General features: G+C 51.6%; 1 protein-coding gene across 1 annotated transcript in view; it reads left to right on the plus strand.

The window, feature by feature from the left end:
* Col4a1 (collagen type IV alpha 1 chain) overlaps positions 1-17450 on the plus strand; it is a 129240-nt gene that overhangs the window by 76603 nt on the left and 35187 nt on the right. Inside the window, exons 8-22 of the mRNA XM_046454779.2 lie at positions 80-106; positions 2287-2376; positions 2461-2523; positions 3501-3536; positions 3955-3996; positions 5229-5315; positions 5782-5808; positions 5931-5981; positions 6633-6677; positions 6760-6813; positions 8597-8638; positions 10020-10104; positions 10455-10490; positions 12317-12481; positions 15591-15686. Of these exons, the coding sequence (XP_046310735.1) occupies positions 80-106; positions 2287-2376; positions 2461-2523; positions 3501-3536; positions 3955-3996; positions 5229-5315; positions 5782-5808; positions 5931-5981; positions 6633-6677; positions 6760-6813; positions 8597-8638; positions 10020-10104; positions 10455-10490; positions 12317-12481; positions 15591-15686 (946 nt within the window). The remainder of the gene's footprint in view (positions 1-79; positions 107-2286; positions 2377-2460; positions 2524-3500; positions 3537-3954; positions 3997-5228; positions 5316-5781; positions 5809-5930; positions 5982-6632; positions 6678-6759; positions 6814-8596; positions 8639-10019; positions 10105-10454; positions 10491-12316; positions 12482-15590; positions 15687-17450) is intronic.

A 17450-nucleotide genomic window follows, 5' to 3' on the forward strand; every position in this document is an offset into this window, starting at 1 on the left:
CATTTTACTTTTGGTGCTTATATCCTAATGCTAATGATACTTTGAGAAACGTAACTAATATCCAAACTTTCTTTTCCAGGGACCACCAGGGTTACCTGGAATGAAGGTACATCTTATCTTATTATTTCACTGTAGTCGTTACAGAGAACTGTTGAAAACAGATGCCATAAAAACAGATTGACTCCAAATCACTTTAGCTGGTTAATTTCCCATTAGCGTGTGGTCCTAAATTCTGTTACACTGGAAGGTTTCACAACGAGCAGATGTAGGAACTTAAGTATCTGTCTAATGTTTAGACACTGGGTGCAGTTGCTTAGCAGGAGATAAGCCCTGCTGACAGGAATGGTGTGGTCGGTGTTCCTGAGGCCATCCCAGGTCACTCTCAACCTTGGACAGTCTCCCAGACCCTGTTCTTCCAGAGCCATGTCACTTGAAAGGAAGGACTTATTTGTATCCTACTCGGTCTGAGCAGCTTCTCTCATAGGCAGCCATCTTGTCCTGTGGCTCGTAACCTGGAGTCATGCAGCATGTGTCCCTAAGTGACGTGGGAAGGACCCCAGAGCCCTTAGCTCTCAGTTCTGGGCATGGCCCCCAGCCTGAGTCAAGCCTCAGCGCTCAGTCTGGTCAAGGTGGGATTCGAGGAAAGGACACCAGATCCCTCCTCCCAGAGCTCGTGAAGGCTGTGTCCCTGATGTTGGTCACGGCACTCTCTTCATCTGCCCTTGTAGGGACCTAGCAAGAGGTACCTTCATGATGACGGCTGGCCCTTCACCTTCCTGTCCCTGCCCTGCATAGGGCCTTGGCTGGCCTCTGACTGGGGCCTGCTCCCAGGTGCCCACCTGACCCTCCCTCCTCCGTCTGCGCGGCCCCCAGGATCACAGGGCAGCCCTCTGGAGCGGCCTGCACTGCTCTCCTGACTGCTGCCCGGCTAGCTCACAGGGCCACGGCACCTGTCCACATCCAGCCAGAAGTCCAGGGAGACATCTCTCCTGATGGGTTTTCACTCTAGAAAAACTACACGTGACGGACTCCTCTCTGCTCCTGTCTCCTCCTCTTTCCATCTCTCTCCCCTCCTCCTTCCTCTCTGCCTCCTCCTCTCCTTCCCCTTCCGCCCTTCTCTCTCTCTCTCGTCATTGAGTAGAGTCATTTCACCCCAGCGTCTGTCACACCTCCTAGCTCGTAGCCAGCAGACCTGCAGGAGCACGTGTGCTGGTCAGGGACACCAGAACGGGCACCACTCGGGGGGTGGACACAGGAGAGCCGGGCTCAGGAGGACCCTCTCCCAGGGTGCGGCTGTCTCAGCCCCAGGCTGTCCAGTCCTGTTCAGGGAGCCTGGCTGTGGAGCAGCCCCGGGAAAGGGAGGTCAGGGCAGGTGCAGCTCCGGGCTCGGGGCTTGCAAGGAGAAGCTTAGAGCTTGCCAGTAGCTCCCCTCGAGGTCCTTCCCTCATAACGTAGGGACACAGGGTGCCACTTCTCTGGTGAAGCCATGTGTGTTCCTGTGTTTAAGAGCACCTGTGAAAGAGTGTCCTCATTACCCGTGTGGTGGGCAGGGTTCTCCAGAAAAGCAGAACCAATAGAGAGAGAAAGGGGAGAGACTGGTTTTAAGAAATGGGTTCCTGTGATGCTGGGGTGAGCATGTCCACTGTCTGCGGGGTGGGTGGCCGGCTGGACAGCAGGCAGAGTTGCTGTTGTGGTCTTGACTCCAAAGGTGGCCTTCTACAGGCAGAAGGTCCTCTTCTTACCCATGAGGGGAGCAGTTTGTTTGCTTGTGGGGCCTTCAATTGATCGGACAATGCCCACCACATCTTGGAGGGTCATCTGCTTGACCCAAAGTCTGCTCATCTCAGTATTAATCTTTTGTAGAAATCCCTTCCCAGCAGCATCCCAGTGGTGGTTTAACCAAGTGATGCCACCTCTCCAAGTTGACAGATACCATTTGCCACCGTGCCCTCTCCTCAGAACACCCACGAGTCTTCCTAGCAGCAGTTCTTGTTCTGGGAGGGAGAGTCTCAGGTTGTGAGGTGCTGGCAGGGGCTGGATCCCCTCCTGTGATGGCCTCTGTCTTCGGTGCCAGCTGCAGCTGAGCTGACCTGCAGCTCTCTTTGCTGGTCACTGAGCACAGTGATGGGGACAGGTGGGCAGTCGATCTACTTCCAGCTTAGACGGAGTCTCACTCCTGGACTGGGCCCAGTCCCATCCTAGTGAAGCAAGCCTGGTGTCCGGTGGGTTTCGGGATTCTTTGTGTGACCATCCGCATTTACGACACTCTCTTCTTTTGCCCTCTAGGGGGATCCAGGTGAAATACTGGGCTTGGGCTACGTGCCTGGGATGCTGCTGAAAGGGGAAAGAGGATTTCCTGGCGCCCCGGGGATTCCAGTAAGCATTGTCTGAGTCACTGTGAGGTGTGCTAAGTCATCTCCTGGCTGGCATGGTAACCCTTTCTCTCCTGTTGAATGATAGGGCTCACCGGGATTGCCAGGACTGCAGGGACCCGTTGGCCCTCCAGGATCTCCTGGACTACCAGTAAGTTTTGGGCAAATGCCTCTCTGTGACAGTCATTTACAGAAAAGGTGAAGAGAGATGTGGGAATAAATAGGAAGTTAATGGCACCCCGTGTGTCCCTCTTCCTTTGGCTATGGCAGCACCAGCCTCCCTCCCATGCACAGGGTGCTGCCTCCTCTGCCCCATCCGTTCCCAGAACTGTGGGAGAGGAGGCGAATGGCGCAGTGTGTCAGGACGCCCTAGGCAGGGGGCGTGGTGCAGTCTTGGGCTGCTGGTCCCCCAGTGAGTTCTGTGGACTTAGGAAGGTGAGATCTTCCCTGGGCAACCTCGCCCCTGTGTGGGGAGCTGGACTGGGCGGCACACCGCAGGGTCTGGGGTGCACCAGGAGTGTGGACACAGACCAGCAGCCGTACTGTGCTAGGCTGTAGAGTGAGCCTCAGGCATGGCTCCTGGAGACGGCTCCCTGGCCTCCTTCACAGCTGACAAGCCTGGTGGGGGAGGAGAGGGCACAGGATGGCAAGGTCACCGTTAAAGAGGCATATCTGCCATGTGCCATGTGCGAGGAGGGGAAGATGCACCCAATCCCTACGTGTCTTGAAGGTGCTATTCATTTCATGACAACTACCCCCGAGGAATCATTAGCTTTTGAGGATTAACACTTGTGTCTAAAGTGGAGAAGCATCCTTCCCAGATGGGGAACCCAGCTCCAGAGCGTGGCTGGTGGCTTTATGCCTTGCCCTACCTAGCTCATCCTGGCACCCTCTTGGTCACCTGGTCCACGTGGCAGTGCCTCCAGTTTGGAGGTATTTCCACCCCTGTTAATAATTGCTGTGGCCAGATTCTGGCTATTTTCAAAGTTGTGCAGTTCTGCAGCACAGCAAAGCCACTTCACAAATAGTGTCTCATGTTCTCCACAGAATCTTAGGATAACTCCAGCACAGAGGATTTAATAATGACCAGGGTTGTGAATCATATTAATAAAATTCTCTCTCTTATAGGGGCCCCCGGGTCCTCCTGGGCCTCCAGGTGAAAAGGTAAGTGTCTCTTCATCTGTTGTCCTTGGCCTCAGTGTGAGATCATCGTGGAGTTGTCATACCTTTATCCACCGACCTGTTTGGTCATCTGTCATCCATCCTTCATGCGTTATCTTTCTACCTTCTCTGTCGTCTGTCCATCGTCCACCGGTGCACCTCTTCCTCCTTCTACCCATCCCTTAGTTGTTGTCTTGGATTCTCTTAGTTTGATTTTTCCCTTAGTTTTCTAAAGCCAGAGTTTTAAAACCTTAAATTTTAGAAGTTATTTGTATAGTTCTTTCTCAGTATACTTGTTTGAGCCTTTCCATCACCTCTTTCTGGGAGAGGTTGTGGTAGTTGAGGTCAAAGCTGCTGCCTGATGTCCACTGGCTGGACAAAGTGGCAGGCCTAATAACAAAGCCTAATTTTCAATCAACAGGGGCAAATGGGCTCAAGTTTTCAAGGACCAAAAGGTGACAAGGTGAGTACATGGTGCTTGGTCTAGACGTCCCTTGTTTAAGGCCACAGCTCTGAGATTGGCAGAATTTCTACTTCTGCATCAACTTTTAGACCGTATGACCATTGTTCCTCTTCTCTGCAGGTTTTTGAGTTCTGTAGGGTTTTGCTTAAACTGTCAGAATAGTAGGTGTACTCCAGGTGACTGCACGAGGAAGGCCTGTTGCAGAGGTCTGTGTGTGGTCCCACGAGCAGAGTGTACTGAGGCTGTCTGTTGGGAAGCTCTGTACACGGGCATCAGTCATAGTGTTCTTGTCAGTGATGAAACCAGACTAGAGTTCCTAAGAAGAACCCCAACACTTAGGACATGATTTAGTAGCACAACTCTGTGAAGCCCTGCAATGATGAAGGCCACTGTAGGACAGGGAGGAGAAGTCAGAGTTGGCAGGTGGGTCCTTCTCCAGGGCAGTGGGCGTGGAGGAAGAATGCTCTGGAGGCAGGGAGGCTCAGATGGACAGGCAGATTTCTCCTGGGAAGAGGAGAGAAAACTGTGGGCCTCTGAGCCTCTCCTGTCCTCTGCAGCAATGTCCCTGGTCAGACCAATGAGACGGGCACCAGTCTAGGGGATTCTGTAGTTGCTGCAGCTGGCCTGCCTCCAGGGATGTGCGAGTGGGCATGGTGGCCACCTGGGCACTAGACACGGGGCCTGGCCAGAGCGGGTCACGCAGTTGGTTCTGCTTTTCTCCTCCATACCTTTTGGCTCTGTCATTGCATGAACCTCACAATAAAATGACCCTGAAATTCATGCCATTGGGGGTCTTTGGACTTCCCTCACCGTCTGTTGGATCCCTCTGATTTCTGAGTATAGCCAGCTGTCAGGCTGCTTTGGAAGCAGATTCCGAGGGTTCTCACGTTTTTGCCTTACCTAAAGATGGCTCCTCTCTGGACAAGCTGTTAGGCAGCCTGCAGCCTCTCCTTGGTGCCCTCTAAATGCAGCATGCACCCTGCAGCGGCTGCATGCACAGATGTATCTGCAGGTGTTCAGCTCCTGACCCTGGGCACAGGCGGCCTGGCTGTGGACCTGCCACCCCAGGCTCCTAGTGCAGCCACCGCAGAGGCAAGGCTGCAGTGGAGCAGAAGACTGTCATGTTTTAAGATCAGCTGCTTCTCTGTAGGCCTTTATCCCCACATCCTGTGTTCTCCCTTCTCATGTAGTTATTTTCATGCCTAATTAATCCCCGGCTTTTACTTGAACAGGGTGACCAAGGTGTCAGTGGGCCTCCCGGGATGCCAGGACAGGCACAAGTTAAAGAAAAAGGGGACTTTGCCCCGACGGGAGAAAAGGTACGTCTGGGCTGGCCCTGCAGGTGCTTGCTAACCCAGGGCAAGTCCCAAGGGAGAAAGACATCAAGTCGTGATCCAGTGTCTCCCACCGTTGACCCTTGACCTGGAAAGCAGATTTCCAGGAGCCCTGCTCCATGCGAGCAGCAGCTCTGTGGCAGAGGCGGGGCCCGGGTGCAGCTGCCTCAGGGAACATGTTGGGGGCTGCCAGGGGGTAGGAGGGGGTCCAGCTGAGGGACAGAGGAGGCATGGCAAGTCCCTCTGGGCCAGGCAGGGTGGCCTCTGCCCTGGCGACACCATAACTCAGGTAGAGCTGGGGAGGGAACGTAGGAGACACCATGCGTTGATTTGTTCCGGAGGCAGAGAAAGGGTTTTTCTTCTCATGTGTTTGACGTCATCTGTAGAAAGCTGGTAAAGCCATTAGAAAGTCCTGACCCCTCTCTCTCTGCCCCTCTCTGAATTCTTTTAGGGTCAAAAAGGTGAACCTGGATTTCAGGTAAATTCCCCATTCCTGTCTATCATTTAGATTTTTATAGTGTTAAAGTTTATCTTTCCTCTGCCTGAGCCGAGTGCTGGTGAGTGCCATGAGCTTACCTGCTTCTCTTTTTGCTCTTTTAGGGGATACCAGGGATTGGCGAGAAGGGCGAACCCGGAAAGCCCGGGCCTCGGGTACGTGATTTGGTGCCCTGTCCTCTTCACTGTACACCCTTCCCCTTCCTGTCCTAGAGCGCAGAAGCAGGGGACAGAAGGTCGTGCGGGACCTTTGTGTGTCCCCTCTCTTGGAAGGCTGGGGCTTCGGCACCACTGGGGCAGGCAGCCCGGGCGGAAGGAGGCTTTGGGAGAGGCCCACAGCCCCTGGGACCTGCTGCATGGACAGAGCAGGGGCTTGGCTTCCTTTGTGGCTGGTTCTGGTGCCAGTTCTGAGACCCAGAGCCCAGGTTGTGCATGCTTAGCTCCAAGCCCCTCCGGCTGACAGGATCCTCCCTTCACGAGGCAGGGACCGGCACTGCCCAGCTGTCTGTTCCTGGGCCCCTGCAGAACCCTGGGGAGAGCCCATGGGGCAGCCCTGCACGGTAGCCTCAGTACCAGGTTGGTGGGAAGAGTCCTGGTGTTGGCCTGGCTGCCAGCGCACTGGACCTTAGACCTGTCGCCAGGCTGGCTCTGCCTTGGGAACTGAAACACCCTCCTGCCAGGGTGACTTCCCCAGCCATTCCCCCACCGCCCAGCCGCCATCACCGAGGCACCGCGGCCACACAGAACCTTCTCCCCGGGTTAGTCCTGGTTATTATTCACGAAACACTAATGTCCACATCTTTACAGGGAAAACCTGGAAAAGATGGTGACAAAGGAGAGAGAGGGAGTCCGGTAAGTATTGCTCTGCGGCTTCTGAAGGCACAGGAGCTCTTCTCCTTCACTCAATGACCTTGTCACTGTCCTCTCCCTCCAGGGCTTTCCTGGCGAGCCAGGGTACCCAGGACTCCCCGGCCCACAGGGCCCTCAGGTATGTGGTGACGCTGTTAGTTTTGACCTTCATTGTGTAGTTCAGCTTGGACAGAGCAGGGCTTGGCTTCCCTTTTCCCTAGAATATAGAACTCTGTTCCCAAAGGAGAAAAACAGGTCTCTCTCCCATGTGGGTAAAAACAAACTTTTTAGTGATTTTCTTGGTGATCGTGAAAGTTTTAAAGAAAAAAAAAATAAAATGTTCCACTTGAAGTTTCTATGTCTTAGTTTATAGAGATAATTTTTCCCGATTATGAAGCCAGAGAAAATGCGGGAGGGTGTAGTGGACAAAAGAAAGCACATTGTCCCTCCAGCACTCAGAGACGCAGATGGCTGGTGCTCTTCTGTGCACCCACACCTTGTACAAGAAGGCGTCGAGCGTCTTCTCTGTCACTCGTTGACACTCAGTGACATGTCAGCATTCCTGAACGCAGCCTCACATCTTCTGGTGCATGGGATTTAGGCCATGTCTAAATTTTCATCTTTGCCAGTAGTTTGGGCCGCTTCTCTGATCATGAATTCCATCATGAATTCCTAAAAGTGTAATCTGGGGTCTCCATGAAGACTCTTATTTCCCCCGAAACTTTACAAAATGCCATCGTGTGCCCCAGAAGAACTCCTGCAGCAGGGCCCTGTGGTTGGCCAGCCGGTTGTTTTCCATCTCTGAGAGCAGAACAAATGAGGGACTGCTTCATTTTCCTCTTTTAGTCGTGCTACTCTACTGAAATAGGATAAAGAAATGTTTGTCACTAACAATGAGTGACAACCTAGGGAGACACCCTTAAGGTTTATTGTTGAGGCCAGGAGCAAAAGGGAAAGGCCTTGACTGGAATTTTTTGAGAAAGTCAAATCCTATAGATTTTAAATGTTTGGAATATAGCAGCTAGTTGTTCCCCCTCCCTCTGGTGCAGGGGGGAAACTCAGGACTCATGTGTGCTAATCCCCCATTCTCCCCGAGCTTCACCCCCCACCCAGGAGCTGGAATATTGTTAAAGTGCTGTGGATATTTCAAAATCTCTTGTATTCTCTTAATGCTAAAGCATTCAATTCTAGTTTAATGCTTAAGTTTTATATGTTAGTTTGAAAGGAAAAACATGTACATTTATGGTAGGATATATCACATATATATATGTATTTCGTAGGACTTTCTAAAATTTTACTGTGATATTTACACGAGAACAGTTAGGTGTGAAAGTTTATTTAGGATTTTCATCTAATGTAGATTAAATTAAGCCTTCAAATGATCAGAAGTTATTCACCAATGTTTTCAATGATGACTAGATTTTTTATTCTAACTTCCAATGCAAATTTAGATAATCTTGCACATAAAAACCTCATATTAAATGATTGAAGAAAATACATTTAGATATCATGCTTTCATATCATTTCATTTAATTTCTTTTTTGGCTTTTGGAAAAACTATTGCATGGTAACTTAGCCTCCAATGAACTCTGTTCAGGCTCTCTGAGGGAGCACGTGGTCAGTGGTCAGAGGGGCGAATACCCCGCTCTGTGGCCAGGGGCGTAGTTAGCCTTCCGCTGTGTTCTGTAGAAATCTCTGTTCCCATGTGTCACATGTACTTGAAGCAGCGAGAGATGTGTTTGTGTCTTATGCCGGTCTCAGAGTGCACTAGGCTGACCACCCTGGGACCGGCCGAGGATAGGACCATGTTTTTAGCGCCCTGAGGCCCACTCTCAGTCTCACTAGAGAGAAGCCTTGGGCGCTGCCCTCTGTGGACCCTCTGTGGAGTGAAGACAGGCAGTTCAATTATTTTTTCTTTGTAGGGAGATAAAGGTGAAGCCGGTCCTCCGGGCCCCCCTGGAATTGTGAGTAACAGCTGTCTCCTGGCCTGGGGAGGGTGATTTTCCAGGGGTGGTGACACAGGGCAAGCTGCCACCATGCCTAGCATTTTACGTGAAGTAGCTGCATGTCTCTTGAAACTTCCTCAGAATTTCTATTGTGCTGTTTTATTGTGTTTTGAAAATTTCTACATATTCTTAAACCTCTGGAAATAAAAAGGTTCGAATATGGATAAGAATATTAGTGACATATTTTGAAATCTTTTGGTTTGGAATTGTCCATGAAGGAAGAGAGAGACAATGTCCTGTGGTACTGGGGATGGAACCCAGGGCCTCAGGCAAGTGTCCTGCCATGGAGCTACATCCCAGCCCACTTAAGGGAAATCTTAAAAGAGAAACAGATGGCCGGTCACCTGGCTGTCCACGCGGGCAGCCTTGCTTCTGCAGTGGCACTGCACTCCTGGCTGGTTTCCACACAGCTGCAGTCGCAGTGTGTGACTGTCCTGGAAAGGAGCAGGGCATGCGGGCCTCTGTCGGGGGCTGCGGGCGAGGCCTCTTTCCTCAGGCTGCTTCTCCGGCAGTAGGATCATCCCCCAAGGCGTGCCTGGCTCCCTCTGTCCTTCTACGCATTTCTGTGGCTCTGCCGTCACGTTTGTGACTGCCGTGGTGGCGGGCACTGAGGGTCTGGTTCACCTCAGCCCCACAGGCACATCTTACTTAGTTTTCTTTTTAATAAAGGTTTTTTTCTTCATTGATTTTTAATCGACACATAAAAATTGTGAACGCTTCTGGCGTACAGCGTGTTTTCATATGTGCAGAAGTTGTGGAATGGCAACAAGCTGTTTAACAGCATCTTAAAAACAAAGTCCGTTCACTTAATGGACACAGAGGAATCATTTCAGTGGTGATGTGCAGTGTTTGAACTGCCATTTCCCTGAATGTACTTTAGAATCTCTTCTTCTTAATGAGACCAACGGTGACTTCTTCCTGGCTGGTTTCCCTTTGGCTTTAAGGAATGGCGCACTTTGGGTCTTTAAAAAGGAAAAAGCAGAAACCCTCTTCTAGTAAAAACGTGTGTTCCTGATCCGTGGTCTGCGGGGCTAAAGGGCGAGCCCCTGACGGTGCCCAGCGGAGCAGATGCCACACCTGCGCCTTGAATGACATTGCTCATTCCCTGGTGCTGTGGGGACCTGCCCAGGGGAGGAGAGCTGCTGGGTGGCTTCTCTGTGACCCGCTCTTGGCCTGACGTTCATCCAGGGCTCAAGACCCCCCCGCCCCACACACTGCCACTGCATCTTAGCTTTTGTATTTCTTGAAGTCATGCACAGTAGGTTAATTTCTTCACATACCAGTATATAATCCAAGGCCAGCCCTCTTATCCACGGGGATCTTTTCTTCTTTGATGCAGGTTATAGGCACAGGACCTCTGGGAGAAAAAGGGGAGCGAGGCTACCCAGGGGCTCCCGGGCTGAGAGGAGAGCCAGGCCCGAAAGGTAGAGTCTTGCCTTTGCCCTCCCTCCTCCTCCCCCTCCCTCCTCCTCCCCCTCCCCCTCCCTTCTCCTCCCCCTCCTTCCTCCTCCTCTTCTCTCTCTCTGCATGTCTTTCTCTCCTTTTGAAAACAATTGCACCCCTTGCAGGGCTGTCTGGTGACCTGCCTTCTCCAGGTCCCTATCTCAGTGTCACATGGGGGACACAGACTCCCTTTTCCATATGCAGCGTGGTCTTCCTCCAGGGGATGCTTGGTGGGCCAGTCTGTCCCCATGTCCCTGGAGCGTGGAGGCCCTGGCCGGGAAATAGGAAAGAGTGAGCACCTCTTACATTGTTCCTCTCTTTCTCTTTCAAGGTTACCCGGGCTTACAAGGCCAGCCGGGCCCTCCAGGTAAGTCCTTCCCTGCCCGTCTGTGGCCCAGGTGTGTGCCTCCTCTGTGGTTTGCAGTGTACATGCCTATCATGCACCTTAGATGTGTGCGTAGAACACGTAGCAATGTTCATACATGGTTTTCTATCTTGAAAACAGAATGTGCGGCTAGATAAGTGTTTGCAGATTGGCATGTGGTTCATAGATGTGCATGCCATGGATGGGACCCCTGTGGGTCCCTGGAGACCCTGGCCTCCCTCTCAGCTCGGCCCTGAGGCAGGCCTTCCCACCTGGTCCCTGCTCCCATGGACATCCCTCGCTCACCAGGACCCTGGTCCCAGCAGGACACACCTCTTCCGGAGCACTTTGCTCCCCTTCCTCTCTCTGGAACTCGTCACTTGGAGACCAGGGCAGGGTGGCCCCCATCCAGCTGCTCTCGTTGCCTGTCTTGCTGTCCCCCGAGTTCCTCCAAGCTCTTTCCTGCATGCCAGGTTGCGAGTCCCAGGCAACGGTACTTTCTTCCAGCAGGTGCTGGGTCGAGGCGCGTGCTCACATGAGCGGCCCTGAGCAGGGACCCCAGTGTCTGAGGGGCAGTCCCCTGCCCTGCAGTTCCTGCCTGCTGAGGCCCAAGGCCTGGATGCTCTGCTTCGTTGGCTTTTGGTGTATTCTTATCCTCTGTGTTTGTCATTTCATTTCCCCCTCTGGCAGTTCTAAGTTCTTGCAGGGTCCCCTTTTCCTCTGGGGGAACAACGGAATCCTGGCTCCAGGGCCTTCACCTCTCTAGGGACACTGTGCATCTCCTTAGCACCTTCGCTTTCCTCTGTGTGCAGCCACTGTCTTCACTTTGACCCGGGAACCCGCCCCTTCCCGTGCGGTGCTTGCTCTTCAGGTCCAGTTACTAACACCGTTCATCTCTTGAGCAGATTTTCGAAACCATTTGCTGGAATCGCTCTGCCTGGAGATGCGTGATTCCACCCTCCCAGCCACTGCCCTCCCCTCACTGCAGAACCTGCTGGTCTTGGACACTGTGGGTGGCTGTCACACCCCATTACTGACCTCCCTCGCACCCCGATTTCCATCTGGCTGAGCACTGGTTTCTCTTTCTTGAGAGCTGCTTCCTCCAGCTAGGGCACTGGCTGCTGGGCTCAGACCCCGTGGCCTCTGTCGTTCCGGCTCTCCCACTTTGGGTCTTCTCACTGTGCTGAAGTCCACCATGGTAGGACCGCTTCCCCTTCCCAGCCCACTTGCCCCTCTGCTCTGTCCAGTGCTCATGCCGAGTTTTCCCTCTGCTCCAGATACCAGCTCTTTCCCCACCAGGACAGTTGGGTCTCATCATTGGTGGCCTCCTGGGCCTCAGTTCCCTCCAGCCTCCTGTGGCGGCCTTCTTGACCTCCACAGGCTGGTGCACCCCACCCTCACAGTGCAGTGGTGCCTGAACTTGACTTTGCACATTCAGATCACCTCGCCACTTTGATTTTGAACCTCTTGTGGAGCCAAAGGAAGTTACTTGTCTTTAACTGTCAAGCCAGCTGCTGTCCCCTTGGTCTCTGTCCATTTCTTTGATTGATGGCATTTTTATGCACTTCTCCGTATAGAGCTGGGAATGATTTTTGCATTAAAGAGACTTGCAGGTTTTACCTCCGTGTACCGAGTCCTTTTCCTAGGGTTAAGTGGGCTTTCCGCGTCTGCGGAAGGCACCCTGCCAGCTCACTGGTCTGCTTGTCTAGAGCAGCTCCCCTCTCAGTGATGTGCAGTGTCCTTTGACCTTGGACGTATTGAGGAGGCCTTGTGTGCAGGGGTGTGGGACGCCCTGCGACAACTTACACGCGATTCTGTGCTGGTTTCAGGCTTCCCTGTACCTGGACAGCCTGGTGCTCCTGGCTTCCCTGGAGAAAGAGGAGAAAAAGGAGACCGAGGATATCCAGGAACATCTTTGCCAGGGCTGAGCGGAAAGGATGGAGTCCCAGGCCCCCCAGGTCTCCCGGGACCCCCTGGGCAGCCAGGACACACAAGTAAGTTCCCTCAGAGATGGTGTCACTCATGTCCAGCCAGTTACCAGGAGGCGGCTGTGACTGCTCCCAGATCTAGAGTGTCAGGCCAGGGCTCAGGTGACCAACCATGGCTTAATTATTTATTCTCCACTTAGACAGCTTTGGGGATTAACCCTGCTACCAAAAGGAATTGTTAAAATAAAAAATAAAAATGGCTAAAAGGAATAAGGAGCATGTTAACCAGCTGAGAGTCTCCTAGCATCCGAGGTTAGAGGTAAACCAGCTAATCGGTGGGGTTTTCATTGAGAGCCGAGTGTGTTGTCCTTGGTCTAGAGATACCGAACACAGTGCTAGTAAGACACTCCAAAACCAAGGAGGAAGGGGTTGCAGGTTTATACTGATTGCACGAGAGTGTGTCCTAATGTAACCAAAGACTTCAAGTTGGGGCATGTTGCGGATTTTTCTTATGTCAGCCTCTGGAAGAACTGAGCACGTAGCCATAGTCTCTTAGCTCTGTCCTGGTGGCCCTGTGATCTCAATGTGATATCAGAGCAAATGATGAGAGAGCTCTGGAACGTTAAGTAAACCAGGCCAGTGGGAAGGTTCATGTTTCCAGAGCAGCCCTTGGTTCTGCGGGGTCAGAATCAGCAAGCACTCTGTGGAGCCCAGGAGTGCTGACCCTCTGTGAGCTGGAGGCTCCTGGGCTCTGAGACTTGTTGGAATTCAAACCTGGGCTCCTGAAAGAAAAGGCATTCCATGGACGAGGTGTTGAAGGATGGCGGGGGCTGGGTGCAGCAACTGGCCCAGCAGGCGCCTTTGCTGGGAAGGGATCTGCATGACCTCAGGTGGGAAGATGGACAGGCTGCATGTTACTATAGGAACTTCTTCCTCTTCTCTCATGATTTTGTGAAATGTGAATGAGGTTGAATAGGGAAGTCCCAGAGACACGCACCACAGTCCAACTTTTTCTCTGCAACTTGAGAAGGGCCTTTGGGGTCCTTGTTCAGCAAGGGCTGGGGAGCCTGTGAGGTGGTAGGCTTGGGCTGGGAGCAAGGTCAGGACATAGCCCTGTCCCCTGGAGCAGGACTCTGTGTGGAAGACCAGGTAAATAGAAAGAGGGAAACGCGTGGAATGTAGGAGCTGTTGTACAGAGGGGTCCACGTTAGCCCTCAAGGCTGTGAGGAGTTCTGGGGCTTTTAAAGAGTGATGTGGAAGTGATGGGGCAGCCATAGGGGAATTAGAACAGTTTTTGGATATTTATAATTTGTAAGTTCTAAAATATGCACAAATTTCATATAAAATTATGATCCTTCCATTCCTGTGACCAAGAGACAAGGATGTGTCAGCTTAATAGCTCCTGCCAGGTTTTCTAGTTGGCCCTCTGTAGTCAGTGCAAATGGAGCAATTCCCAGTTGCAGCATATTTAGTGATAACTTACAAACGAGAGATTTATTCAGATTTATCGTGAATGTGAAAGAGGCTACATCTGAAAACCACTGCTGACTTGGGACCTATCAGTAGCTCATTAACCGTGCAGCGTCGGAGTGCCACAGCCCAGTTCTGCTGCAGCATTCTCCCAGATGGTCCTGGCACCTGCAGACGCCCGCCGTGAGCAGCAGTGTCACGAGGACTCTAGACTCGCATTTTCAGAACTCCCCAGAAATAATCACTATATTCTTGCATTAGACTTAAAGCTATTTTAAATTGACCATGGTGAGGAGGTATCATGGGTTTTTTCTTTTTTTCTTTTTTTACCAGCAGCATGCAGGAACGCTGGTTGAGTTGAGGCAGACAGGAAACGTCTTCAGGAAAGGGACTGTATTACTACTCACGAGCCTTTGTCTCCAGAATCAGGGAGTTGATGTACCCCAGGCTTGTGGGGCTGGGAATTGTGTTTTTTCTTTTTGGAGTCAGTAACTTTAGGACTGCTCTTGGAACCATAGAGCAGAGTCCCCTCAACGAAGATGGAGTCCCCAGGGCAGGGTTGACAGAGTGGAGCAGGGCTACAGATGCCATAGCTCAGGCTTCCTTGCCCCCTGTGCTTGGGGAAGAAGCTCACAGAAGAACAAATCAGCAACCTGCAAAGCAAAAAGGTTTCCTCTCAGAATTGAATATGAACAAAGAATCAGAGGCATTTCCCCATGGACCGTCTGTGTCTCTAAAATAACCTCCCAGCCTCAGCTCTTCCCCATCTGAAACGGCCTTGTTCAGTGGAGCTCTGGGAGGTGTGGCTGTGTTTCAGGGAGTTCTGCTCTAGCTGGGTGGGGACCTGCATGGGTGACCCTGGACAACACATCCAAATTAGAGGCAGGACCCACCCCAGACCCCGGGCCCCAGCCCTTCCACTGCAGGGGAGTCAGGTCCAGATGTCAAAATCTCTGCCCTTGACCTCTTCTCCATCAGACAGTGTGGAGGGGCGGAGGGCTTCTGGTGTTTGTACTCTGGCCATGATGGAGTGCCTGGGAAAGATGCTAGCTATAATTGTTCAGGCTGTCATTCTTGTTCAAAGATACTGAAGAAGGAAAGGCAAACTCCATCCCACTGTAGACCTGAACTATAAGACATACTTCTGTGTTACCAGAGCCCGTGGCAGATGGTGTTTGCATTACTGTAATTTATTATCATGCCTCTTTGCATAAATGACGCTCAGAATTGAATATGAACAAAGAATCAGAGGCATTTCCCCATGGACCATCTGTGTCTCTAAAATAACCATGACTTGTTGTAAGTTTGCCTAAGGAGAAAATAAGGTTGTCCTAGTCTCGGGGTTGACTTAGACGTCCGTGGACAAATCACTTAACTTGCTTGAGACTCCGTTTCTTAATCTGTAAAATAAGGATGTTGAGATGGACTTTGCAAGGGAAAAGTGAGTTGAAGAAGAGGAGATGGCCAGTGAGGTGAGATAGGCATTTCAATCTGGGAAGCCGTTGCCCGGGAGGCGAGTGGACAGTGTGTGCTGGTCCTGTTTCGCAAGTTAATATCCTAGGCTTGATTTGAAGCTGGATTTGAAAGCTGGATTTCTAAAGCTGACCAATTAGCCTAAAATGTTTTGGTTTTATAACAGATTGAATTAAGAGAGAGAGTGAACATTCCTAGCCACAGTCCTCTAATGTTTACAAATCAATTTCAGATGGCATTGTGGAATGTCAGCCTGGACCACCTGGTGATCAGGGTCCTCCCGGGACTCCAGGGCAGCCAGGGTTGACAGGAGAGGTGGGAGAAAAAGGTAAGAGGTTTTTTTTTTTTTTTTTTTTTTAATTTAAACTTTTTTTTAGGTGTTTTCATTAGTGTGTAATACTTGTATATACTAATGGGGTTCATTTTGACGTATTCATAAATGCAAATAACATAATTTGTTCTCTTTTAATTAAAAAACGATGATTGTATTTGTGAAGGTGATTTCCCCCCAGACTTGCTCAGGATTGGAGGCAGGGTGCAGGGTAGGCAGATTTGAAACTCCCCTGGAAATCCATTCCCAGATTTGAAACTCCCCTGGAAATCCATTCCCACAATAAACATCTTCCTCAACTCAGCTGAGATTGTCGCTGAGATTGTGTTTGTGGGAGATACGTGACCTGGGAGCATAAGGTGGAGACTTGGCCCCAAAGGTCAGATTATTGTTCTTGACCCTTTCTGTGACCCAGGAAATCTGTCTTGCCACAATGAGCACTGCCCGTTGATGAGACTCTCAAACTGATACCGTAATCTTTCAGTTCAAAGTTTGAGAGTTTCGTTTTTCCAAGGATGCACATATTTCCTGTAATCCCAGTGGCAGATCTTTTCAGGGAATGCTCAGCCCCCACGAGCCGCCTTTGCGTAAGATCAGTGTGAGCGCGTCTGCTGTTGATGGATTAACTGCCCTTCCTCGATACTCTTGGCTGTTAATTTTATCTTTAGCCCTTTCAAGGGTCCGCTGTAACGTCAACACAGGATATGTATTTATCTTCAGAAATCTGGGGAACAGGGGTGGATTGTCCCAGCATTGACGGTCCCGTCTTTAAGTGGAATAAACAATGGCATTCCGATGTTTATATGCCTATTAACCCACAAGCAGAACAGGAGGTTGTCTTGTAAAATCCACCCTCGTGGGTACCACTTCTGGCTTTGGATTGTAAAGAATTTTTGGTCTTCAAAAGCCTAAAGCATAACACTGCATGGGAACAGCTAGCTGCAGTGTGCACCGTGGGATCCTGGTGGCTCATAGGTTGCAGAGCCTGCAGGGACGTGGTCTAAGAAGTCTGCAGGGGGCATGAGTTAGAACCTGCTTGTCATTCCCTTTGGGGGTCCCTCTCATGGCCAGGTGTTCGCTACTCTCTGAGGTTTGCAGTTCCATTTTAGGACCCAGTGGCCAGAGCTCTTTATCCTGTCACCGTATTCATCCTTCCCTGGATGGAGGGTGTCTTTCGTGTGCTCTGGTGCAGCACTGTTGCCTGCCCCACCTCCAGCCGTAGGAGCAGGGATGCCCACAGAGTCCCACAGGGCCTGGAATGAAGCTGTATTCACAGCTGGCTGCCTGGTGTCCGGCCCACGATGGGCTCCTGTCCTGTCTCCTGGGAGAACACAGAACGACCCCATGTGTGTCCTGCACACTTCAGGGAGATGGACTGGCCTGGGGCTCCTGTTCCCGCATCTTGCATGGCTTCTGGGATGGGTGGGCTCCAGCCATGCCCAGGGCTGCCAGTCAGGGCGAGGCAGGGGCGATGTGGGTGGGCCTCTTGGTGCTCCCTCGGGTGGGGTCTTCCACAGCCCTTGCTCCCTGTGGTGCCTGGAAGCCAGACAGTGAGGATCTAAGACCCCAGAGGACCTTTGAACTTAGTTTGCAGATCATGGCTTAAGGGAGTGAGGTTTCGAAGCAGGGCGCCCTCTCGCTCTCTGTGCTCCGATCTCTCCTCACGTCCTCGATGTCAGTTCAGTCTCCTGCTTCTTCACAGTGACCCCCTCAATCAGGACACCGTTCAGAAGTCCGCGACTTCCCACGTGCAGTGAATCA

The sequence above is a fragment of the Marmota monax genome, unplaced genomic scaffold (assembly GCF_021218885.2).
Source record: "Marmota monax isolate L192 unplaced genomic scaffold, Marmota_monax_Labrador192_F-V1.1 WCK01_AAM20220418_F8-fsc00026, whole genome shotgun sequence".
In the NCBI taxonomy this organism is placed as follows: Eukaryota; Metazoa; Chordata; class Mammalia; order Rodentia; family Sciuridae; genus Marmota; species Marmota monax.